Below are 27741 nucleotides of genomic sequence, written 5' to 3' on the forward strand. Positions count from 1 at the left end.
AAATGAAGGAAACCTGTGGGTTTTTTAATATTTTGAAATGAATTCTTTTGCCAGATTAATCACTTCTGAAAGTATCCAGCATATCTAATGTATTCAAGGAACAACCAGGATCTATTCTAAGACACTGCATGCAGAGTCTGACTTAGGAGAACATCCTCATTCAAGAAGGACTGTTGATTTTAGGTTTCGCTTTGAGCATGTGCTTAATTAATGCAGAAGAAAAAGCAACTCATGCTATGAACTGCTGTGTCTGATGCACAGACTCAGATGTGAATGATACAAATTGTTTATTACAAGTTCTCACATCACTTATATACCTTCACAGTTTTCTTTTCCTAGATTTCCCATTTGTCCATACATATCAACAGAACATTCCACAAACACTCTTCAACCATTCATGCTGGCACTTATCCAGTCAGAGCCACGAGCTGTTCTTTCTTCATCTAGAGGTGTTCTTAGTTCTCATGCTGTTTATCTTGCAGCTGCTGCTCTGTACAGCCCTTCTTGTATTCCCACAATGAACTAGTGGAATGTCTAATGTTATTAAGAAAGTTTCAAGAAAACCAGGAAGAAAACCTGAGGGAATGGAACTAGATTAAGACTGCTCTCCTATCTAAAGTCACAAATATATTCCCTGTGTAAAGGATTATCTGAATAAAATAGATTGTGCTGGCACAAGGTGATTCAGAGGTGATATCAGAGAACACCAATCAATCAGCCGTAGCTTATTGCATCTTAACCTCTAAACAGAGATGAAAGAGCTACAATACTGTGGGCTAAGTCCTAGGCTGTGCAGCCAAAGGCTGCTCTGAGGCACCATCACCTCTCTCAGTCTGGCCCTGGGAGAGCTACAGCCAGAGGTAAAAGAAAAATGCATCTCTGTTTCATAAAAACCTAGTTTATAAATGAGAAAGTTCTGCTGGAAAATAACCAAATCTGACACAGGCTTGGACATCCTCCAGTGCTCACAGAACAGCAAATCAGGTATTCAAGCTTATATATAAGACATAAAAATGGCTTTGCCAAACTCCAACCATTCCAGATTTGGTGACAAAGAATAGAGTTAGAAAGTCAGAGAAAAATTCATGTAAGCAAACAATTTTACAGAAGTAGTCTTGGTAGCTGAAGTAAGTTACTTTGGCATCATAAAGAAACAGTTCATTTTAGGGAAACATTGTTTAGCTGATTGTCCTAGAGAAATGATATGGATCATGCTAAAGCATGGAGCCACTTCAGAAGAAAAGTTTCTGTTTGAAACTCTTAGCTAGGCATGATTGTATGCATGTGATTAGGGCTCTGTACTATCCATGTACAAGTGCAGCTAACTGCTCTAGTCTTGAACATACAATTCCATTATAGATTAAGACTTTTCAATCCACTGAGTTGGAATGAGTATTTATGCCTTTGTGGAGACTGATCTCAATTTTGTATTCAGTCTCATGTTTCAGGACAGTGGGGCTATTAGCACAATAAAATAATGGTAGTTACTGTTTCCATTAGCAATTTTCATACATTCCATATTTAGATGAGATGTTGTCTCATAAGAGAAAGCAAATTCCTAACACCTTACACACTGAAGAACTACCGTTATCTCCTATGAGGGGCTCAGAAATGCCAACCAACTTTTTAGAAGTGCAACACAATGTAGCATATGATTCAAAAAGAATGGGGAAAATGTTCACAGTAAGTAGTTTCTTTAATTGATTTTATCATAATTGTTTTAAAACAGTTTTATGGTTCCAAATCATGAAAAGAATGTGGAGAAAAAAACAGTTATCTTTCTGGAAATAGAATGCATTTCTAAAAACTATATTGCAAGGACCAACTTCCTGTTCTAAAATAAGGTGTGAGCTGTCATTGTAGGGCCAGACTGTCAAATCCTGATCAGGTCATTTATAGTGCATCAGATATGCACAGGGAAAAAAAAAAAAAAAAAGAAAAAAAAAGAAAAAAAAAGAGCTTTACCCTGAAGGGGTCACTAAATCAATTTATTTATTTGCTGTATAAGACAATTTGGATTTGCAAAGAAACAGTATCCACTTCACATAGATTCAGAAGAATTCCTAAGGAACCATTTTAAGCTGTGTGTTGTTGTCTGTAGGTTGCACCACAACCACCTGAAGATGAGGCTGTCCAGGTTAGTAGAGAAGAGATCTTCTTCCACCAGCTTTGTACAGCAATTGAGTCCATGCCTTGTAGTAGATTTCTGATGGGTATGTAGCAAGCCTAATCGAATAGAAGCAGCTTGCTAGCACAAATGTTGTTGATCTCCTTGTAGGACTTGACTTTCATTGTCACTGACGGCTGGGGAGGATGTTACACAGTTCTCAGTGTCAGTGGGTTCCCAGAGCTCAGACTCATGGGAATAATAATAAAGCACAAAGAAGTCTGCAAAGTTAATACAAAATTATTTTTTCAAATTAGATGAACACAGAAAATAATTTTAAGAAATGATCACACTTACTCATCAACCACATTGGTAGGAAAACTTCCCAAATTCACCAAGTGGGAAAAGATGCAATTAGTCAAGGGAAACAAACAAAGCATGAGCACAATAAAGACCACATATCCAAGAAGAAACATCACCCAGAAGTCTTCTCTGGCAAAGAATGGAGACTGGTGGTTAGAAAAACCAATTGGGAAAGAGGTAGTGGAAATGACAAGAATTTATTTAAAAGGACTGGCTAATAAGAAAGTACATTTCTGTGCTGGCACAAGGATATGAGTATACGTGAAAAAATCATGGAGGAAAGCTTAGAGTAAATATTTTGAAAAAACACACTATTTGGAGGAGGTAGCTTTTTGTATTACAATCTTCATTTCATGCAACCTCCAGGAAAGGTCATTGATTTAATCAAAAGCTTATCCTTTGGTTAGACTCCCAAATGTACATACCATCAAGATCTGGTGCTCAGAAATAATTTGAAGCAAATCTTCTAAAAAAGGTTTTGAAGATGCTTGCCAGTAGAACATTGTGCCTCACAGCTATAATATCAGAAAAAGCCATTCAATTTAAATTAATATATTTGGCCAGACAGCTTTATTAAAATTCTTGTTGTTTTTTCTGTTATAATGGTAGCCTGTGGTATGACTAGCCCTCTTCAAAAATCTGTATAGTTATTGCCTTTCTCTTGCCTAGGGTGCATCATATGTTTTTGATTTTGATGAGCTGCATTGCACTACCTCATTAAAACAAACACTTATGCAAAACAAAAGGCTGTGTATCACAGCACAGGGTATGTAAGCCAGCTTTGAAGACTGCCGTGTTTCAAAAGCAAGTTTCAAAGAAGAACTTCCGTCGACCCAGCTCCACTTGTGTTTAACATTTGTGGATGATGTCAGACACATTCAGTACTTTCTTAACTCCTGCAAACAAGGACACTTCAAAAGTGATATTAGCTGCAGCTGCAAAACACACAAGCACAGTTTTCCCTTGCTGCTGGACAGAAAAGGTAAAACTTTCCAACATGTGGATTTCTGCTGTCAGCCAGGCAGTGCAGCTTCCATACCCCCAAAACAATTCAGTTTCTTGTGCCTGGGCTGCTGGACAGCTCCACTTCTGCAGCAGTGAATCATGAGAGGAATCCTTCTCTCCCCTGATCTCTTCCCAAAAGCCTCTAAGCCTTTTCCAGATGTTTCCTTTTTCAGTGGGACACTATTTCCAGAGCAGCTTCCGGGGGAATTAAGAGGACTGTATGATTCATTTTTCTGGTTAATTTTTAATGACTACTTCCAGCTTAGACGAAGTTTGCCTTTAGAAATGGCTACTTCCTTCCCATTGGAGAGATACAATCATCTAAAGGGATCTTCAGATAAACAGTTTGAGTGCAGATATTACAGATGTCTTTAAGTTAGGTGAGCTTAATGTGAGATTAATCCTTTCCCCCTCCCCCCACCCCTCCCCACTCCCTGAAAAAAGCTGAGATATGTAACTTTTCTGTGTGTACATTTTTTGCTGTCTTGTTTAAAAAATCCCAAGTTCCAAGGTTGATGTTTTTCATCCAATCCTATCAAGCTGTTTACAAGGCAAATTACATCATTGCTACTACAAGCTTTACAAAGTTTACATCAACTGGAATTTGGAAGGTCATCAAGATGTTATAGAATCTCAGTAATTACTGCAGTTGCATAATGTATTCCTCATGTTAATGCTGTTTCATTATGTATCAAAATACTTAGATTAATGAGAGCATTGATGCAAGATTTGCATACTTGAAAAAAATGTTAACTGTTTGGCATTTTGACACTCCATAAGCTCACTTTTAATCCCTTATGAAGATCTTTGTCTCCAATGTCCACTGCTAGTTAAAATTCAGTATAATTTTACCCAAACTCTAATGGGTTGCACCATTAGTTATTTTTCAGTACAGAAAAAGAATTACCAGTAAAGACTATGTGTTCCACCATACTTGAGGAGTAATTACTTTACACCAGCCATCTTACATTTTTTTCTAAATATGCAGTATTTTATTTTTCCATTTGACACATTTTGAAGTCAGTGGCATAAAACTATGGCAGCACCATGGTGCTTTGAAAACTAAGCATACCAGCATCTTACAATTGTGTCTTTTATTCATGGAAGTTCTGTACTGAATGATCACTTCACTACAAGACAAATGAGTATTGCTGGACTTGTTTATGGGTATGTAGCTTATACAGTTTTATCTATTCATTCAGAAAATGTACTACAGGAAATTCATAGAGTGGACTGGTAACACAGCTTGAATATAAATTTAGAGATTAAGGTAGTAAATTCACATTTTGTGAGCAAACCTAATTGAAACTTAGTCATGGGTCAGGTTGATCTTTGTCTTTCACATCCAAGTGAATTTTGAGCCAAATCTGTGTATCTTTCAATGAGGAAACAACATACTGAAGTTAATAGTCACATGCAGAGTGAAACAGACAGTAGAGATGCTACCCCTAGTTGAGCCTGACAGATTTTTCCCTCTAAAAATATTTTTCCTATGTCTACCATGCCAAAAAGAGTGCTACTGCTACAGCCAGTGCTTCCAGAATTGATTACTCATTAAAAACCATATCATTCAAAGCATATGTTATCCACACAAAAGTACGTAACAGTGAGGCTAGCTGCTATCTGAACCACACCCACCAGAAACAGCCTGCTGTGCTCATCAAGATCATCAGCAATATCTAATAAAGTATCTGAAATCACAAATCCACTGTCCAGTTTCCTGGAAAAACTGCTGTAAGACACACACTCTCTTCCACACAACTCCACCCATGATGTCATACTTCTCATTTTCAGCGTACTTAGAGTACTTTTCAGCACATACTCTCAAATGCAGTGGGAAGTTCTGTACTAGCAGTTCCTAGAGTTCAGACTGAACCTGTTTTGAAGAGCCTTTAGTTAAAGTATGTACTTACAAGATCATGAGAATTTGCACATCTTAAAGATAAAAAGTATTCTTATGGAGCTGCTGTTCAATTCTTTCAATGTGAGCTTCCACTCAGACAAAGAGTGAAAACAAAGCTATATTTGTAATAGTGATGCATATTGGGCCAGATCTTACTGCTCTGACTCAAGCAAACATCATGGAAGGGACCTCTAGAGATCATCGAGTCCAACCCCCCTGCCAAAGCAGGCTCCCTACACCACGTCACACAGGTAGGTGTCCAGGCGGGTCTTGAATATCTCCAGAGAAGGAGACTCCACCACCTCCCTGGGCAGCCTGTTCCAGTGCTCCGTCACCCTCACTGTAAAGAAGTTCTTGCACACATTTGTGCGGAACTTCCTATGCTGTACTTAGTTGCTGTGCCTTACCCTAGAAACGGCTCAATTTCAATGATGAATGAAGAGTCACCTATAAAAATAGTTTCAGTAGCACCCAGGGATTCCCTTGTGATAAAAGCTACATTATAAATATAAGTTATTCACCATGCGGTGCAAATAGCAGAGGACATTATGCCTCCTTGTAAGTGAAAAACAAAATCTGTAAGGGTACATGGATCAAAAATTGCTAATTTATAAATCCAAATTGCCAATCCTTGTATCTCTGATACTTTCAGCTGGGTGCTGAAACTACACAAGACAGCAGTTTGAAACATATTTAGTAGATTTTTTTCCCCCTGTGTGGCATGCAGTTTTTCTTTTAAGTTAAGCAGACTCTTAATGTCCATGAGAGCATCTTTTTATTACAGAATAAAAAATAATCAGTGTATGCAAATCCTTCTATGAGGTTATCGTTACCTAAATTTAGCTTCCCCAAAGTTAGATATCTTAGGCTAAAATTGCCTTCTAGGCTCCTTTTGTAATCTACTTTAAAGTGGGACTTAGTAGCCTCTGAATATGACTCTGAAGATAGGTTTAGTTTTCAGACAACTAAAGTCAGGTGAGATGAATCTCAGTCTTATTAACATAAAGTAATGAAGACATGATATTGAAATTAGAGCAGGTTTCATCAACATAACCTACAGGACATCAAGGAAGACAGACTTTCATGGGAGATGGTAAGGCACAAAACATTTCCTACAAAATGCATGGCACTGTGCAGCCACACCAGCTCCTTGATCCGAGGGAATTCAAAGAGCGTGGGGATTTCACTGACGTAAGTGAAAACTGGACTTGGCACCATATCCACAAACTGATACTAATGGAAACTCTGAAAGAAATGTGTTCCAACTGCTTAATGTAATTTCCCAAGTAAAAATATATTTGGGAGTATGGAAGAGCTGAGGAAGCTGTAAATAGGAATTGGGTCATCCACATTACCATTTTATATCCAGCTTAGCTGGTGAACAACAAGAATCTGTGCCTAGCAGACAGGTGGTTATTTAGTAGTGGTTTTAGTTCATGTCCCAGTAAAAACCACACTGACCACACCTCAGGTAACACCCAAGCAAGCTCAGGTTAACACCCATGTTAGTAGTCTTCACTGTAAAAGAGAAGATTTCCTAGAGGGACAGAAACCAAACTATTCTCTCATCTTGCAAGTGGTTTGCAAGGTGCTGGCAATCCAGGTACGTTCTTTGTTACAATTGCAGAAAAAGTAGGAAATTTCCTTGGCCAAAAGGAGTTTTAGGGTGAATTTCTGTATATGTCTCTGAGTACCATATCCTGCGAATTTCTTTCATATATTCTATTTCTGTATTCCTGAAAACACTGAACTTCTCTCACTTCTCTTAGTACAAAAGAGATGGAAATCTGTTGCCATGAGAAACATGATTCAATCATGAGACTCAGTAGATCATGTTTATGGTTGGACTGTATGACCTTGAAAATCATTTCAGTCTAAATGACTCTATGATTCTGTGGATTTTATACTGTGAGAGACAGTACATGTAAGCCATCTGAAAAATATTTTATGTGGGTATCTCAAAAAAGGCACTGATACCAAAACCAACAGAAATGACAGCACTGATTATGATTCTGTGGGGAAGTACCAGGACTCACATTAATCTGGTATCCATCCCAGTCACTATGTTCAGTCACAAACACGGTGCTCCATCATAACAAAAACAATGGCAGGATGTGGTGTTAATGATCATCATAGCAATTTATCAGCAACTGCACCAAGCAGATCTGTGGTTGGTGCAGACAGAATACAAGTGTACCTGGACCTCAGTATTTTCTGTCAAATAACCTTAGGTTATTGAAGAATAACTGTCATGGGATTCAGGTTTGTATTACATCATAAATTAGAAACTGATAAGTGAAGGAGACCAGTTTTCAGCATTGAAGAAGATTAATGCAGCATGCTTCGAAAGAGGTATTCAGTATATTTAATCTTATTCTATATTCAATGGAACATTCTTTTTCTACATGTGCTACCTTTACATATACAATTTCATATTCATTTGTCATAGCACAGTACTTTCTACTTGGCTTAGCGAAACATTCTGTGGTTCCTTCAACTTAGTCTTGAGTAGCCTAAAAAATACACAAATAAACACTTGCATCATCTCAAATTTTAGAGGACCTCACCTCCAGCTCATTACTAAACGTATTAGCACAGCATTTAAGATGCAATTTGAAACATTCTGCTGCTGACTCTGGGTGACAGTTTTCAAACTGAATCCTAACTATTATTCTCTTGTTTTCTCTTTCCTATATATTCTGAATGGGTGACTGAACATCACTTTTTTTTTTTCCTTGAAAAGAAACCTTGAGCTTTTCTTTATAATTAAACTGTTCTTACAAAATCCTTTTTTTTTTTTTTTAAATGCACACATGAATATTCTAAAAATTCTAGTACAATAAAGACTTCCAATTTTCCTTTAAAAAATACATCCCACTTGGTGTCATTCCTATATTTGATATAGGAGATCTATTTATAACTTCACCATTGTTTATTATTGCGACTGCATAGGTGTTATTTTTGCCCTACAGTAAGGCTCAGTGGGGCTTCCCAGCACTGCCTTAGTGTTTGTTTTAAGAAGTGCATACACAGACAGTCACTCCCAGCTTCTCTGTTTCCCTCGAGTGCCTACATTTTTGTTGTTAGCAGCTCAGGCACTTCATTCTTCAGGCCTTCCACAGCTCCTGGATTAATACCATCAGGTCTGTGTAACTTGCTGCTATTTAATTTATCAGTTTGTTCCAGCACCTCAACTGTTGATCCTGGCAAAGGAAGCAAAATGTTTTAAGGGCGCCTCTATAGTAGATATCTAAAACAAGTCACTGAAAAAAGTCCCCATTCCTGCAGCCAAAATTACAGATTATGAACTGGCTCACGGACACAGTCCATATGAAATCAAATGGAAGATTCAATTAATGCAGGTCTTTCTGCTTCTGATCGTAAGCTACCATATCAAATCTAGAACAATCATCACAAACTATAATTGGTTTTGTTTGTTTGTTTGTTGTTTTTCCCCAGTGGCAAGCCTGTGTATATTGCATTCATGTAAGGTCTTCAGATGGTCTGCTCTTACCAGTGTTTGTGCATGTGTGTATCTGCTGCCCTGAGCACAGTGTGCTGCATCTGGAAGAATAACCTGATCCACACCTCATACGAACAATTGGTTACACAACTAACTCCGCTATCCAGAGAACTCCTACCTCAGCTATTATGCATACTGATTCAACCACAAAGCAGTGTGCTCAGTGCAGCAATGACCCAACAAAGCATGATCACCCAGGCTGACCAGGCAGCCTCATGTGCCATCTCTTTGCCTGAAAACCAAGGCAACAAAATCAAACAGCCCTAAGGAATCAGATGTGCTCAGATATTTTCTAGTTTATCCAAAGAGCATTCTGCAGACAGATGGGTGGGGGGTGACCTCCTGGTGGCCCCCTCACCCTCCTCCCCTCACAGCACTACAAGCACTACAATGGGATCCATGTGTGCATTGCTCTGCTGGGGCTGGATCTGCAGAAGCATGACACTGTCATATTTATGCATCTACTTTTGGAGCCGAGGCTTCACTATGCCAGGCCACATGTGGGGGCTGTGAGACAAACAGTGGCTCCATGGAGGAAAGAGAGCAGCCCTGGAATGGCAGAGATGGGGCAAGGGGAGATGCTCTCCTCATCCACACTGAAACAAATGCCAACACTTTTTGGCACCCAAACCTCACCACACCAGGACTGGATTCAAGCCCAGGCTCTGAGCTAGCAATAGCTGTGTTAAGAGGACTCTGGTAGAGGAGCAGAGTCCAGGCAAAACCCAGCCACCCACCCCCAGGCTGTGCATAACTCTGTTTTTGGCTCGTTTCTGCCCTGAGCATATTAAGCTAAAACAGCAAAACAAAGGTGGGGGTGGATCATGTCTGGACTGAAGCAAACAAACAAAAACACTTTCTCCAAAGACTGCCTGAAAAATTTAATATGAGTAGTTTTTAGAGCCCATTTATCATTTTCATTTGGCACTACTATAAATCAAATAATCCCTTGATCCAGAGAAGGCACTGACGAGACTCAAGTCAGGCCTCCAGAAGGGATGTGCTCCTTAACTTGGAAAGTTGGCAGATGATTTAATTTTGTTAGCAAATTCGACAGTGTCATAGGAATTTTCCAAAATCAAAGAGCTCTTTCATAGGCTCCTCTACCCAATACTCAATCCAGTGTCTAAGAATAACATTCAGCCCTCATTAATTAATGATATCAGCCCGAATAATGTCAAATTGCCTCAGAGACCTTGCTGGGATGGATGAATCACACACGGCTGGTTCCAAGGCTCTTACTCTGACAAACTGCAGTGTGTGATGATGGGCTGGTTTGCCTTGAAAGCTTTCACCCGCAGCGTCCTGACAGCCTTCAGCCTAACCCACTCCAACGCATGAGCACAGAGCCAAGGGGAGTCCATGAGGTTAATGGGTGTCTGAGATGAGATAACATTCAGCTCCTTCACTGCTGAACTCAAATCTAGGTGATGTAGGTCTATTGCTGGGATGACAGAAATGTTATTCAAAATATTAACTTTGCCATCAATCATGGACAAATGTCCTCTGTCAATTTAGATGCTCTCCACATTGGTCATTCAGTGAGGCAGTATGTTTGCTTGGTCACATTTTCTTCTTCAAGAGATATCTTCCTTGTTCGTGGCATGGCTAACAAGCAGGGAATATTGAGCCACAAATGTGATACCAATGTGTCTGATGTGTGGAGGCCATCAGTCAACTTAGTTACTTCTGGATGCCCTGCTTTACTCTGGCTATGTCAGAAAGAAGAACATTTTTTTATTTTTTTTTTTTTCACACCAGTTAGTTGATGTAACATCTTTTAATGAACTCTCTTTAACACAATCTCTTGATTGTGTTAAATGAACTCTCTTTAACACAAAAGAGCTAACAGCAGAGTTCCACTAACTTTTGAGATCAATTATAGAAGCAAGTTTAGATGCAAGGGTGAAAGGCTACCAAAAATCTACACATAAGAGTCATAAGTTTGGTGAAATGGCTCTCAACCTTTTACAAGTGTAGACAGTGGTAGGACAAAGGAAAATGGTTTTATGCTAAAGGAGTGGAGGTTTAGATTAGATATCAGGAAAAAGTTTTTCCTTCAGAGGGTGGTTAGGCTCTGGCACAGCTGCCCATAGAAGCTGTGGTGCCCCATCCCTGGAAGCACTCGAGGCCAGGTGGGATGGGGCTGTGGGCAGCCTGAGCTGGTGGGGGGCAGCCCTGCCCACGGTTGGGGTTGGGATGGGTGGGCTTTGAGTTCCCTTCCAAGCCATGACATTCTGCAATTCTGAGATTCTTGCAATACTTGTTCTGCTGATAATATTCCAACATGGGAAAAAAATACACCAGCTGTCTTTATAATTATACAGTTTTACTGAAGTCATTATGATGTATGAAAACATCCTGACTGCTTCCCAATTGCACTGTACTAACATTGATATAAAAACCACCTTGTTTCTACTTGCAACAGAATCACAAATCCACTCTACATTTTCACATACCCACACCTTCTGCTTTCTGTGATAGCTGGAAGAGCAACGATACCTTATCTACCAGACATGAGCCTGAGGTTTAGCCATATTTGAACATCACAGTCTTTATTACTTAACTGTTGCATTCCTAAGGCCTCATGAAAAACTTACAGACCAGAACAACAACCATACTGTTTAATGCATCTGAATAAATGTTTATTCATGGATGCCCTCCTTTCCATGTGCAGTGGCCATGGCTGACCAGGCGTGCATGCTGTCTCCTTCCCCAGCACATTGCTCTCCCCTCAGCCACCATCCTCCTACCACGAGCAGGCCCAACACTGTAGCACTGGGTTGAGCTGTGCTCAATATAAACACCAGCTCAGCATAAACACACGTGTGGTGTTCAGTGCGGGATCCCGGTCATGGAGGCGAAATGTCAGAGAGACAAAGCTGGGACTCGTCTTTTTGTGTGGCGTGTGTTTATATGCTGCACACGTTGCACCCAGTAATGCGAAGCCATCAGTTTCAAGTTACAAATACACCATAAATGCCATAAGTAATTTATTTCTCTGCCCTGCCTGGGAAAGCAAATTTGGGATTTAAAAAAAACACCTTATTTGATGCTGATGTATTCTGATTGCTTCTCCAAATATATGTGCTTTTACTTTGCATAAGCTTCATTTTGATGCAATGGCCAATGCTCTAAAAGGGTTTGATGCTGAGGGGTTTGACTTTTGATTCCCCCTCCCCAAATAATTTTCAGTCCAGTGAACTGATTTGAGAAGAGTTTGCATGTTCTCTGACTCTATGGCAATGTGGTAGTTCTAAAATTAACGAGTTTCAGATATGTAAGCTCTGAAGAGGCACTGGCAATGAATTCTGTGAAAAGCATTACATCTAGATGTAGTCGTTCTCCTAAAGCATTCTGAAAAATTACACTGGTGATTGCATTTGAAAAATCTGGTAATGTTAATTTCACCACTGAAATATGATTTCTTTTAAAAGCTTTTTCCTTCATGGTCGCTGCCATAGGATCCACCCCAACATCTGGAGAACAGAATCGACGCTGACAGACTAATGCACATGTGGAGGAGTGCGTCTGCTACTTCACTGCTTCTCAGGACAGACACATTGTCTCTTTTTGGTTCTGTGTCCCCTCCTTTTCTCTTCCAATTTCTTCCCCTTTTAATAAGACTGCACATGTTTTCCAGCTCTGCTGTGAATGTGACCAGTATGCAATATTGCATTGCATTGCATCTACCCGGAATGTCTGGCTTAGGTGATACCAAGCGGTTACTGCCCTGGCTTTGAATGCTTGCTAGGCTATTAACCAGCACATCTGGCCCTCTCCCTAGGAGGGTGAGTTCTGCAGTGCCCCAGGAATTTCTTTCATACACTACTTTTATTAGCTTTTCAAAAGAATACAGATCACCGCTGGAAAAGGAAGACTTAGGTCATTTGCAAGCATATTGGTCCCCTACCTGTTTGCCATGTTTAAAAAGTAACAGCAGTATAAACCCATTATTTGATTTTCAGAATGAACCCTTCATGATTTTAGGACAATCCTATTGTTCTTATATTTGCAGCAAGTCTCACTGAAAAAAAAAAAATAAAAAGAAAAAAAAAAAAGAAAAGAAAAAGAAAAAGCCACAAAGATAACTTTGTTTAGAAATACAGCTCCTGAAACATTAATTTCTAATTCTAGCTTTCTTGTGGGCCCCAGTCCATCACCACAAGAGGGAAAATCAAAATATCCCAGGCTAAATCAGAAGAAAGAAGCGCATGTGTAGCTGCAGAGAGCAAATTTATCTCATTTGCCCACACATGGAAGTTAGACAGGACGTGAAGTTAGAACACAAGAGTTATATTACTACTATAATTTTCCCATCTGGACATCCCTATTTCAGAGTGGCCTTTTCTGGTTTTGTTTATGTCACTTCCGAAGCAGTTTAAAGCAACTGGGAAAACTACTTTTGTCTTCTTGCTGACAAAAAGCATCCACGTGGGGGAGTTACAGAGGTAGCTCTATGCCATGTTCCTACTACCTGCCCAGCAAAGCCCAGCACTCATGGCAAAAGCTCACCTGTAGCAAACCTGGGGAAAATGCTGCCTGCTTCCACCTACTCACCTACCTACACGGAATTCCACCTTTCCAGGAAGAACTTTCCTCTTTATGAGTTACCTGGAACAGCTGTGCACACTTCAAATGCAGGAAATATTCTCCGCACAGATCTAATCAAGCGCAGAAAAAGAACTTTGCTGGAACTGTTAATCAATCTCTTTTGAAGATCTCTGAGGCCAGATTTTCGGCACTCTCCAGCTTCCAGTGTTCCAAGTAGGAGCTGTTTGGCACTAGTTGCTTTCAAAGGGCTGATACTTCATGTAGGTGTTTAAATGGGAGTTCTGCTCTGCATTAACCTTTTTTGATTGCTTTTGGCTAGGCTAATCATCCAGAAATATAGCATTGAAAGAGGAACACGTAAGCACTCACAGAAAGCATATTTTAAAACTGTGTGCATAAATAGCCCATACTCCACCAGCCAGGAAAAAGAAACAACATTCTGTGATTTCCCCAACCAAGAGGGACTGCCAGGCAAAAAGTTCACAAACTTCAGTAAATTCATACAATGAAAACAAAACAAAAATTCCTAATTATGTAAATGAAAACAGTGAATGTTTTCAAGAATGTCACAACCTACTCGGAGATTTCTGCCAAACAGAACAAGAAGTTAAGTCCCTCAGATAAAATCCTGATTTCTTTAGATCAGTATCAAAACAAAAGGGATGCCGAGTCAAAACTCTAAGCCCTAGATTCTAATGTCAAATAAATCAAAGCCAACAGAACATAAAGATCTTCTCACCTCCCCGGATCTGATTCTTCTGAAAAGCCCACCTTGTCAGCAAGAGACTCAGCATTATTCGTTCAGCTCCGGTCTTAAAGACAGTTGCAATTCATTTGGTCCACTAAAGTTCATGGAAATCCTTACAGAGAATTTTGTTGTGCTTGCCTATTAATTGCATTGTCTTTGTAAGGCTTCCTGTCCTGAACACAGAGGCACTAGCACCGAAATTCAGCTGAGATTGTTTTCCTCCCTCTCTCCCTGTTCTGCTGCTTTTATTTAAGAAGAAAAAAAAAAAAAAGAAAGAAAAAAAAAAAAAAAGTGAGAGAGAGAGAGAGAGAGAGAGAGAGAGAGAGAGATGGTAGATGTTCCTTACAGGAGTTGGAAGAGGACATCTGCAGGCAATTTAACATGAGGGTTTGTTTCTATGTCAGCTGGCAACCCCTGGATAACTCTGTCATGTAACTTCTATGCTAAAACATGATGTAGGACAACCAGTGAGATGGGTAAATATGGCAGCACATCAGTTTCATTTGATTAAGATTTATACTTTTTCAAAGGGAGCAGCCCTGTCATGAACTGTGAAAATAAATACAGTCTTACTGCTGAATGACTGTCCCATCCTAATTCGCTCCAACAGAACTGATCTTCATCAAACCCACCTTCTGCTGCAGCCTATGAAAATGTCTCCCTTCCTTCCAGTGCAATTCAAAGAGAAACAGAAAACATTCTTTTTTCGGATGAGAGAAAGATCTCTATTGCTTTCACGGATAAACATCCGTCCACTGCATCAGTAAAGGTCCAGTTTAAACTCATTTGTGGGTGATGGCAACAGAACTTATTAGGGCTCATGCAAGTAGGAGGCCAGTCCTAACATTAGCGTCTCAGCCTACTGCTTTTGAAAGGATTCTCAGAAACACAGCCTGGTATCTAAAGAGAGCTCTGGAGATAACCCAGCTCACAAAGTTCTCCCACTCCATGTGTTTGACTTCCTCCCAATTAGGGGAATCTGGTCAAGTGAGGAATGCATATTCATTCTGGTTCCACTTCTGTTCTTCCATCAGATCTTATGCATCTTGACATTTATAGCTGTGCATTTTAGACTGAGGCACTGATTAGATGCAATTGTTAAAATTACCTTCCTCCCCCTTCCTCTTTGTGTGTATGCTTTGGTTTGAATTATTAGCAATTTAAAAATCAATCTCGGAGTTAAATGTTTAATGATATAATTGCTTCTGTTACCTAAATTTGTTTAGTTTGGGCTTTATTAGCATGTAATATCTGAAAGTGTATTTTCTTCTGTCTGAGTTAATGATGTCTGCTGCAATGGCTCACACTGTTAGCTGACTGGCTGCAGTTCTGGGATGATTCTGAAGAAATTGGAAAGATTTTCTGAAACTGTAACTAAGGAGTAGGCGGCTTCCCTTAGTTTCTGTAATTGAATGAATCTGAACTCTCAGTTGGCCTCCACTTTAAGTTTAAAACAATTTTTTTGTTCGCTCTGAGGTCATTTTGAGGGCCTCTAAATCTAAATGTTGGCAGGAAAGTCCTACTGACCCAGACTGGGGCCTGCATGCCTAGTAGGTGCCAGCCATGCAGCACACTGTGCTCTGCAGCCCTTGTCCCAGATTTTGTCCATGGAGGGCCCTGTGGATGCTCTGGTGAATGGGCTCCTTTTAAAGGAAGCTTGGAGACTGGGAGGCATACTAACATTTGGGACATGGCTGCTACCTGCATGGCAGGTCATCTACCCCTCACTTTCCAAAGGATTGCTATGTTTTATATATAAAACATTATATGCATCTAATTATATCCAGTTGATATTTAGAGCTAGCACATTTAAGAGAGATGTGGGTACATTCCTAGTTCTGGTGTTAAACATTAAGGATACTCTCTATAAGGCGCAAGTCAGTTCATCTAATGATGATCTTCTAAAAGACATCTTATGCTTAACACAACCACTGTAGACTCCATGTGTGGAGAGTAGAAAGACAGAGGCACTTCCCAAGGACAACTCTTCCTAAAGGGGTATTTCCCCGCTCTCTACAGAGACAACCCAAAACCTGTTATAATAAATACCAGCCAAAAACAGCTACAATTATTCAATTTCATCCCCACCAGCAGGTTTGAAGTAAGTGTTACTGTTTGCAACCTCAAGTGCTGTGACCAAGAAGTAACCATGAGGAGGAGAAAAGAGTTACATGTTTGAGAAACACACTCACCCATTTCCATTTATTAACCTGGGGCATGGATGTCCAACCTTTTGACTTCCCTGGGCTGCACTGAGTGAAAAGAAAAAATCTTGGGCTGCATATACACATCACTCCAGAAGTAATGCTTCTCATTATCAAAAATGGATAATTTTTTGCAATCTTGAAACTTGTTCTCAAATTCCTTTATCAGAATGGAAAGTATGGCTGTGTATTTTTTTACTTTTCACAGGACCATGTTTAGCCAGTGTATTAAAATGCTTATGATTATGTGTCATGACTCAAGTTAGCACTGCACTGTTCCCTCTCCTTGTCCTGGTTTCAGCCCAAATGGGGTTAATTGCGTACTGATGTTTGGTCATTGCTGAGTGATGGGTGCATTCTGGCTGCTGCCATGATGGAGCAGGGCAAGCCTGCATGCAGTCCACTGGCCGCCAGTTAAACATCCTTGCTCTATGGGTCATGTGTGCATTCAGATTTCTGCTGCCATCAGTTTACCATTGTTTTAAGCCAACACACTGCAATTTGCTCTTTATGACACCTACCAGAGAAGTGTATGAATGCTCACCCCAAGATCTGTCTGTGCTGGACACGATATTCTCACATTTGCAGGATTCTTCATATGTTATTCACAGTGATGACAACTGCCAGGTTTCTACGTTCCTGGAAAATCTCAATATATGACCAAGAGAGTATGGACAAACAATTATGTATGCTCATCTGAGAAAGCTCTCAACACAACACAGATATATCTGCCTCGTTTTGAGCACTAGTGCTATGCAAGGAGGTGAAGATGACTGTGAGCACATTTCTCTTCGTTACAAAGTAATCACTGGCAATAGGGCATATATGAGGGCTGCTCTGAAAGCAAAACCTCCTATTTTATCATGTTGGCCCACAACATCAGAGGCAGATATTGGTGGGATGGCAGTAGAAGTTGAACCTTCACACCAATATCCCATTACATGGTGTTGTGTGGCAGATGGCAGCAGAGGGGCAGTCTGACACAATGGCATCTGACACGGAAGAGCGTATGAAGCAAAGGTGTGTCACTGAATTCCTCCATGTTGAAAAAATGGCATCCATTGACATTCATAAATGCTTGATGAATGTTGATGGAGCTGATGTGAGCACAGTGAGCTGGTGGGTGATGCATCTCAGCAGTGGTGACAGCAAAGGTGGTTCTCCTCTACTGGTGCAGATTTTTACAAGCAAAAGCCATACAGGCTCTTGTTCATCACAGGTGAAAATGCAGAGCTAACAGTTGTGAGTGTTTTGACAAACAGTGTTTTGTAGCTGAGATTCTGCTCTCTCAGTGTTCCCATGCTCTGTATATTTAATGTAGTTTCCATGGAAATAAATGAGAGGCACTAGTTTCAGAGCATCCTATGTTCTTATGCAGGACAGCATTTGGGTTTTGCATTCTATTCAGAAATATATGGGAACAACACTTCTCCTTTTCTGTTTCTCTGGGGCAAAAAAGGAAAGGATATACGCTTCTGATATATAAACAAAATTGCCCCAAGAACACACTTTAGCTACAGAAGTAGTTTATGCTCAGAAAACACCCTGGAAGTACTCAGTTGTTGGCTACTGAATTGATCCACAGAAGAAATATTTTTTCACAGAGTCTGAACAAGTTTTGAAAGTACACTGAGTCTGAAAATGTCATACAGAATACGGGGAAAGACTTATGGTAAATGATAAAATAGCAAGTTGGTGGAATCTAATCAGATGCCCATAACTATTTATGAGGTAATGTCTGTATTAATAATCTAAAGTTGGGGATTAAACAGCACATCAGTGAAAGATATTACAGTTCAAAGTTAACTCTGGGACAACTCTGAGACTAGTGAAATAATGGAAAAGGGCCCTGAGATTAAAAGAGGCTAATAAAAAAAATGAGATTTCAGATATAATACGAATGGTTGTCAGTTTAAACCTGCAATACAAGACAGAAAAGAACAACCACTGCAACTTTATCCCCCATCTCAAAAAAAAAAAAAAAAAAAAAAAAAAAAAGAGAGAGAGAGAGAGAGAGAGGAAAGAGAAAGAGAAAGAGAAAGAGAAAGAGAAAGAGAAAGAGAAAGAGAAAGAGAAAGAGAAAGAGAAAGAGAAAGAGAAAGAGAAAGAGAAAGAGAAAGAGAAAGAGAAAGAGAAAGAGAAAGAGAAAGAGAAAGAGAAAGAGAAAGAGAAAGAGAAAGAGAAAGAGAAAGAGAAAGAGAAAGAGAAAGAGAAAGAGAAAGAGAAAAGAAGGGGTCAGAGGGACAGAGGGAGAGAGGTTTGTTTTTGAGCAGAAAGGCATGTTCAAGTTTGAAGCAGCTCTTCCTACCCATAGGCTACTGGAGAACCAACAAGCCTTTGAGATAAGCCTATCAACTCTAGGAAGCATTACTAGAAGGATAACAACATGATGATTTGTGATCAAGCAATAGGCTATCTAATTAGTTCTTCCCAGCTTTTCTTTGTGTTTTCTCCCTACCCTCAGTTTACCATTCTAACCCTAGTTTCCACAACTGTTCGTTTTATGCTTACTATTCATCATCACTAGAAATGTGCAAACTTCTATTGGGTTGGCTGACCGTAGATTTGAATACATCTGATTCCACATACCAAAGGGTTAGTGTAAAACATCTCATTGAAAAATGCATTTGGTACGCTTTAGTTTGCTCTTTCCCGCTCATGAAAAAGATAAATTTTGTTTAAAAATGGCCTCGCTTAAGGAATTATCCATGCCATTAGTCCCTAGAACAATAGAGATTAAAGTCTTTAGACCATCTCCTATCAAAAAATATACATTCCTTTGAACATGTCATTAACACTGCTTTCCATCTGGCTGTTGGCAGCAATCTTGGATTTGCTCCGAATTGCTGAAAGTTCATCAATTATAGTACACAGAAGCCATTATCTCCCTTTTCCTTTTGCAATAAGGCATTTGCTCAGGCAGAGAGAAGGAGGTAGAGTTCAGGGGAAAAAAGTACTGATGCAAGCTCTATGGCAAACATTCTGGTACAGTCCAGAATTCAAAACTTCTGAGAAACAAATTATGCTTTCTACATACAATATTAGTATTCAAATACAGCAGTGATTCTGGCATTATTATATGTAAATGGTGTGTGCTGACATAGGGGTGGAAGTAACACACAAGATTTTAAGCCTGGCAGCTTGAGGGCTCAGTGAATGAGTGCTGGTGCAGAGGAGTGTTATCCACATTCATAATAAACTCGTTTGCTTTATTTTACGAGAATCTAGATTAAACCATTCCTATCATTCAAACAAGATTTAACAACTGTGATCCAGCTAGAATAATTAGTAAGAAGCATTGTGAAATGGAAACAGTGTTGTCATCCTGTCAGTAAGAAAGTACGGGAAGAGCTTTTACAGTTTTGCCAGAATAATGAATGAAGTAAATGGTGAAGTGTAAGTAAAGGGGATGGATTTACAGCTACTCAGCAGCAGCAGCTTCAGGGACTGCTGATAGGGATGCCTTTTCACATCTGTCACTCAGGGACATTTGTAACCCACAAGAGGAGAGCATGCACACAGCAGTCATACTGAAGCAGATGTTAGGCAGCAAGTTTGCAGCCCAGATGAGCCACAGTAGCCTATTCACCTTGGCACATCTTCTCTCAACTAGAGTCTATGGCAGGTATTTCATCCATGGGATCATCACTAATTCACACCTGTAGAAGGTCTGGCTTACTTTCCAAAAGATACCAGCCCATATTTTTTGAGAGAGTGGGAGTATGTTATCAAACTGAATCCAGCAGTGACATATCATAATATAGTAGAGTTATACACTCCATTTGGATTGCCCGTTCAACTATGCTGCCACTAGCTTACTTCAAGTGTGACTTCGGGCAAATTTCTCTTCTTTTTTTGCCCAGAATTCCTTGCTCACATTCTTAGCTGAGTTGCCCAAAAACATTTTTATAAGCACTGAAGGAAGTGCTTGAGCAGTGCAAGGAATCTACAAAGACAAGGCTCATAGAGTAGTCAAGGAGAGGCAGAGAGGAAAACCCTGGCCTTTATGAATCAGTAAAATGAGAATAATAGTAACACTATCCTTCTTCCTTTCTTGTCCCCTGTGCCTATTCAGGCAGAGACTGTATTGTGCATATAAAACTTGCAGCATAGAAGTATTCTAGAGCCTGTTTGGATATTCTACAATTCCAGGAAAAATAACAGATTATATCAGACCCAGAATATGCTCTTTAATTAATAATACCAGTGAAACAAGCCAGATTTAACCTAACACAACATATCAAGCTAATCCAGCGACATCTCTACACAGCCACAACATGAATTCCAGTGTACATTTTGGCCAACAAAGGAGCTCTGAGATCAGACTTTCTAATGCTTCCAATGGGATGCTGTGCTTGAAAATATGCATGTGACATTTACTTTTCAGCCCAGACGCCTAAGTGATAAACTCAGGAGTAGATTTCAGAAACAGCTCTTAGGTAATTGTTTTATTTGTTCTGGGAAATCAGATTTTTATTTCATTGTAATATCACATACATCTTTCCGATTTGGTAGCCACAATTTGAAACCTAGAAGCAGCAATCTCTAGTTACATCCACCAAAAAAAAAGAAAAAAGAAAAAAGAAAGAAAGAAAGAAAGAAAGAAAGAAAGAAAGAAAGAAAGAAAGAAAGAAAGAAAGAAAGAAAGAAAGAAAGAAAAGAATGAAAAGAAAAAAAAGAAAAAATAATAGAAAACGAAAAAGAAAAAGAAAAATGAAAAGATGAAAAGAAAAGAAAAAGAGAAATGAAAAGAAAAAAAGTGAAATGAGAAGAAAAAAAGTGAAATGAAAAGAAAAAAGTGAAAAGAAAAAAGTGAAAAGAAAAAGGAAAAGAAAAAGAAAAAAAAGAAAAAGAAAAAGAAAAAGAAAAAGAAAAAGAAAAAGAAAAAGAAAAAGAAAAAGAAAAAGAAAAAGAAAAAGAAAAAGAAAAAGAAAAAGAAAAAGAAAAAGAAAAAGAAAAAGAAAAAGAAAAAGAAAAAGAAAAAGAAAAAGAAAAAAGAAAAAGAAAAAGAGAAAAAGAAAAAGAGAAAAAGAAAAAGAAAGAAAAAGAAAAAGAAAAAGAAAAAGAAAAAGAAAAAGAAAAAGAAAAAGAAAAAGAAAAAGAAAAAGAAAAAGAAAAAGAAAAAGAAAAAGAAAAAGAAAAAGAAAAAGAAAAAGAGAAAAAGAAAAAGAAAAAGAAAAAGAGAAAAAGAAAAAGAAAAAGAGAAAAAGAAAAAGAAAAAGAAAAAGAGAAAAAGAAAAAGAAAAAGAAAAAGAAAAAGAAAAAGAAAAAGAAAAAGAAAAAGAAAAAGAAAAAGAAAAAGAAAAAGAAAAAGAAAAAGAAAAAGAAAAAGAAAAAGAAAAAGAAAAAGAAAAAGAAAAAGAAAAAGAAAAAAAGAGAGAGATGCTCATACAGAATTTGGCTAAGAGTTTTGGATGTCCTCTTTGATTAAGCTATCTGGGACATAAAGAATTCCCTTTCTCGTTTTCTATCAGGAAGATGAAGGCTATACAGTCCATAAGCACCTCTGTTCAGCTGTTGCCATTCAATTGTCTCTCCCTTTATCCTAAATCTCAGCATCTTAGATCACCAAGGAACATAAAAACCTAGATATAGGCAGGCCAAATCTTTCACTGGCACAGATCAATATTGTTTCAATGAATTATACTCATTTACCCCAGGGCTGGCTTAATTCCTGACAAATGTAGTAAGCTGCTTACTACACTGCTGTAACTTGGACTCTTCTGCTCCCAACAAGGAGTAAATGAACATTACAAACTCAGAATCACAGAATCATCAAGGTTAGAAAAGAGCTACAAGATCAACCAGTCCAACCATCCACCAATCACCAACAGTTCTCACTAAACCATGTCCCTCAACACAACATTCAAATGTTCCTTGAACACCTCCAGGGTCGGTGACTCCATCACCTCCCCAGACTCTTTCTTTTCCTGAGAAGCAGTTCAATGAAATCCCCACCAGTCATGGCACAAGCTAACTAAAGCCAAATAAGCATTTGGCCTTTGCAAACAAGACTTCTGTAAGCAGAATTTAACATTTAAAAAAATACTGAAGTTTTATTGAAGAGTCAGCATTCACAAAGCACATATAATTTCTTTAGCTTGGAGAAGAGAAGGCTCTGGGGAGATCTCATTGTGGTCTTCCAATACTTGAAGGGAGCATATAAACAGGAGAGAGAATGGCTACTTACAAGGGTGGACAGCGATAGGACAAGGAGGAATGGTTTTAAACTGAAATAGGGGAGGTTTAGGTTAGATATAAGGAGGAAGTTTTTCACACAGAGGGTGGTGATGCACTGGAACAGGTTGCCCAAGGAGGTTGTGTATGTCTCATCCCTGCAGGCATTCAAGGCCAAGCTGGATGTGGCTCTGGGCAGCCTGGCCTGGTAGTTGGCGACCCTGCATATAGCAGTGGGGGTTGAAACTAGATGATCATTATGGTCCTTTTCAACCCAGGCCATTCTATGATTCTATGATTATGATTGCATACAAAATACAGATCTGCGACTGGCACAGTGTTTCTATGGCTACTTAAACTATAATTTAATCAAAAGGAGAAAAAATAAATGTTTTAAAATGTATTTACAAAACAATTAGTCTCGCCCATTCAAAGAGGCAGTCCAGACACTGACTTCTTCAAAACATTTCTACTGATGAGCTGTATCTCTTGCTTTAATTAATGCCAGTATAAGCAGCTAGATCCTTACATAGCTTCAATGACTAAAACTGGGCTTTAGAAGCAACACAGTTCAGACTGACAAGCAAAGACTCAGTTTCCTGGTGAAAATGGTATCCAGAATTTCCATGCAGAATCATATTTCAAAAAATAGGAAAAATAATGTTCTTTCTAGGAGTGAGACTTAGTGTATATAGAAGACCTATTTTCATAATGCTTGCAATTTTCTGTTGGTGACAGAAAGATCTTGACCCCCTGACAGCACAAAGAATATTCCTTAACATAATATTAAACACTTTATAGCTCCCAACTAAAATGAAAGCCCCTTCTGGTGGAATGGGAAGGCTGAGATGTGAGGACAGAGTAGGCTGCAAATGTCCTCTGCAATTTTCAGACTAATGAGAGAAAACATATTCCAGAAGAGTGAGAGAATACACAATTTTGATACTAACTCGAATGTAGCCAATCCCCTTAGACTAAATAAACTATGCATATGAATTTACAAAAATAATTTGTTCATTATAATTGCAGACACCAGAAAACAAAAATTCATTTTCTACCTTTAAATCAAATACAAATCTATTTTATTAATTATTTGTCATTAAAACAAACTAATGGTACTATTTTAACACTTCAGCCATGCCAAAGTTTATTAAATTAAGGTGCTGAATTGGAACCTACAAACTGCTGAGCACAAACGGCTTTATTGATGTGAATAGTCTTACTTATTTAATTCAATTCAAAAGTACCAGATGTGTGGAACCGCTTAAAGATCGGGGTCAGAATTCCCTATATTTTGCTGAACTGGAACTAAGGGTCGGAACACACCTTTTTTTTTTTGTCCACATGAAATGTTTCTGTCCTTTATGTCTGGGCATAAAACAAGCTGATGGCCAAAGTATAACTATGCATTAGGAAGAAACGGGATCACAAGTTCACCAGATCAATTATGAATGACTCATTTAAAATGAATGAAGCTCCCAAACAAAATGAGGACAAACATTCCCCTAACTGAACAAGATCTGCCTAGGTGTTGAAGTCAGGCTCATAAAACTTCCCATTCTGAAATGTGTAACAAGAGCTGTTGGATTGGATGACGTTTCCTTCTGGTAGTGCAAAAGGCTGTTTTCAAAATAGCACACATGAGAACTCACATAATACAAATGAAATCATTCTTGCTGCAAAAAGATGTCTCTGAATATTCATACCGCCATGTTCATTTATCTTTCACACTCACTTCCTGCACATGTTCAGGAAGAAAAATTAAAAACAAAAATCTGTCAAATCTTAATAATTCAGACACTTCCTAGAAAGCAAACTTCAAAGTAACATCTCTAAATGTGCATGAGTGAGGTTATGTCTGCTCACTGAAGGAACAAAATACCAGCAAAGAGTAGCATATGACTTACCTGATGGAGCACAGTTAAACAAAACTATATTAAGGAAGACTGCAATGAACCCCATATGTTCAACATCATCATGGCAATTAGAAGCAGAAAAGATCGTCACACCAAATAGTCCTTCCTATGCCCAATGCACACTACTTTCTCATGGTTTACTTTTAAGAATGTTTTTACATCTGATTTTAAAGTTTAAATGAATGGCATTAATGGCACATCCCTGAAGAATGCTCTTAGACCAAAGCAGACCCTAATTACATAAACAGAAACGTGAAGGATTTGAGGTTTATTTAGCTAGTCGTCCTGTCCCAAGCAGAACATTCATGTAACTGCCTTCTTCACACCCCTTCTCAATGTAGCAACAACTTGTGTGTGCTGTTCTACTGCTAACAGGCTCCCAAAGGTTCCCTTGAACACAGAATTGTTGAGAGATTTTTGTGCAGCTCTCTGTACTCACTGTAAAAAGAAGCATACGTATCCAGCTTTGTTCTCTCAAACTAACTCCCATTGTAAAACAAAACAAAACAAAAACCTACTTGTTGGCAGAAAGCAAGAAATGGAGTTCTTCTTAATGTTCTGGTGTTTTTCTTTCTTTCAGTGTGGACACATAGAAAGCATGAAGAGGTTCTCTATCCCCATAAATTTTTTGAATTCTTAGTGATTGAGATCCAGGTGATGAGACATGCAGTGGAGAGACTGCTTATACAAAAACAGTGGAGTGCCAGAAGACTGTGAGAGTGTTGGGTTTTAGAAAACTTGTATAGACTGAAGGGACAAGCTCTCATACTGCTGCCCATCATTCTAGTATCTAAACACAATCCAAAAATGCTGTAGGGAGTTACACAGAAGGGCTTTTCTTATTCCCTATCTTTCTACAGGAAAAGTGAGCAATTTAAAATAACATTGCATTTTTATACAGTTAAAAATAAGTTGAAAAATGAAGTTTTTCTACAGAGAGCTGCTGACTGGTTGATAGCAGCTGGCTGAGTAGGAACTCCATGAAAGAAGTTGCAGAAAAAGTAACTTCAAGGAAGGGCAGACAGAAAGAATAAAAGAAAGCTATTCACTGGCAGCCTGCTTAGCATGGCTGATCTATCCCTTTGATTACAGAAATCTTATTTATCAGCAGTGCTCTCGCATAACAGAAACCACGTGAATGATAAACATATTTTTTATGTGTCAGGTGCTTCTCCAGCTTAAGCCACTGCTATGTAAGTATCCTTTCTGCTTCTGGAAATGAATTGCTGTTCACCTCTAGAAGCAGTCAGTTTCCAAGCAAAACTTCTAGGTGATAAAGCAGCAAGGCAAAAATAGAGCACCACTCCCAGTTGGTAAAACTCAGGTACTATTTATAGGCAATATCCAAAGATGTCTTATTCATTGCAGAGCATCATCAACAATGCCTGCTAAATGTAGCATTCTCCTATTCTTTGGGAACATAAATAAATAAATAAATAAATAAATAAATAAATAAATAAATAAATAAAAAGGAGCTGAAAAGCAATGCAGAGCCTTCTGAAGTGTAGCAAAGCAATCCTGTTGTAAGCCTGTATAGCACAAGTTCAATGTCTGTGCTCCTTTGATTTACACAGAACTAGGTCCTGATATTTTTCAAAGGGATTTTTGTTTGGCTTTTTGCATAGTGCTTATTTTCCTTCTCCATTAACTTCTGCCCCCGGCTTTCAAAGGACCAAAACTGGGGGCATATGAATTCAGAATTTTCCAAGTAGATCTTTTTTTATTACACAGACCAACTACTGTAGGATGATCAAGAGATTTTTTAAGCTTGGAAAAAATTACCCTCAAAATATCCACACACTTCGGAACACATTAAAACAGGTGTCAGCAACAAAGACTCTGCGACTGACTCATGCAATAACATAAATAACAAAGAATAAAAGACCCAGTGCTGCACAGAAGTAAAACTTCCAGTATGTGTACATATTCTTTAACTTTATCACTCTCAAAACATCAGAGGACTCAGAGTAAACAGGAAACTAACCTTGATGTGAGCTGCTGGATCTGGGACAGTCTGAATCATGTCCTTTAACAGGCCAACGTGTTTACCAGAAGCTCAGATCCCAAGGCAGCTGCATAACCAAAGAAAGAAAAGTTGTATGATTATATTTAAGAATTTATTTTCAATAGAAATCTCTTATCTTTTTATAGGAGGATAAACACCTTTCCTTCCCCAGACCTTCTCAACAACCAGCACAGCTGGAGCCCTAAGACACTTCTGTTTCCGTATAGTCTGGAAGGAAAAAATTCAGATAGGAGAAAACAGCTGGCCCTGAAATTCTCATGGAAAATAAGCCTTTATCTCTAGTGGAGGATTTTCCCAAAAGAAGAGCTCTGGGGTGTGTCCTGCAATCACTGCACAGCCATATTAACCATCAGAGATACCAAGGATTTACAGAATCTCTTCTTCTCAGTGTAGAAATATATACAGCAGGACTGGGACAGATCTGGTGCTGGTAGAAGTATGCATCATTTTGCTGAAGTTGTGTCCATATACAAATGCTGCAAAGCTGGTCCAGGCACTCAATTAACAGCACTTCAGAGCATGGATCTTCTGGGGTCCCTTATCCATGTCTGGTAATAAAGCACTGACAGGTTGGGGCAGGTGGGAGGCGTTTGTCTACGCATGCAAGCGGTAAGGGATCGTAAAAGCAATTTTAAATAACAACAATATATAATTAGAATAATTATACATTATACAGCAAAGTACTGCTCAGTAACTAGAACATAAATTTAAGGCTGATAAGTTGGGATCAATAAGTCAGGAAACTAGAAAACATGGAAAAATTTATGAACATGAATGGCATTTAATCTGTCTTTTTCTCTGCTCTCTCCAAAAGCCTTGAAATACTCACTTTCCACACAAACACTTCCCTTTCAACCTTGAACTTCTGTCATCTTTTAAAGATAAGGCAAATCAGAAAAACAATCTTCTTCAGTATCACCTTCTTAATTTCATTGTCTGTTCCCAAATCTGCACTAACTTGCAGACCAAACTGCAGATATTTTTTATCTATTGTTTCAGGAAAAATGCTGATAGAGTGATGCCGAGATGCAGTTTGCCCCAGAATTAGTCCTCATGATGCAAAGAAACCAGGTGCAAACTGTGATATGCAGCACTACATGGTGCAATTAATGATATCTCCATTTAGATCTTAGAAACATATTTGTTTCCCTTCAAATCAATGAAATCCAAGTACTTAATTATGGAGTTTATAATGGAAACCCCAACATGATCCAA

At 38.7% G+C, this 27741-nt stretch overlaps 1 protein-coding gene across 5 annotated transcripts in view; it reads right to left on the minus strand.

The window, feature by feature from the left end:
- The window catches only part of ERG (ETS transcription factor ERG), a 140877-nt gene that overhangs the window by 77418 nt on the left and 35718 nt on the right, over positions 1-27741 (minus strand). For all 5 annotated transcript variants that reach the window (XM_085529455.1, XM_015882537.3, XM_015882555.3 and 2 more), the window contains exon 2: positions 26485-26572. In XM_085529455.1, coding sequence (XP_085385581.1) covers positions 26485-26523 — 39 coding nt within the window. In that variant the 5' untranslated portion in view covers positions 26524-26572. The remainder of the gene's footprint in view (positions 1-26484; positions 26573-27741) is intronic.

Source organism: Coturnix japonica, chromosome 1 (genome assembly GCF_054131305.1).
Source record: "Coturnix japonica strain WE chromosome 1, WE-NBRP24, whole genome shotgun sequence".
Taxonomy (NCBI): domain Eukaryota; kingdom Metazoa; phylum Chordata; class Aves; order Galliformes; family Phasianidae; genus Coturnix; species Coturnix japonica.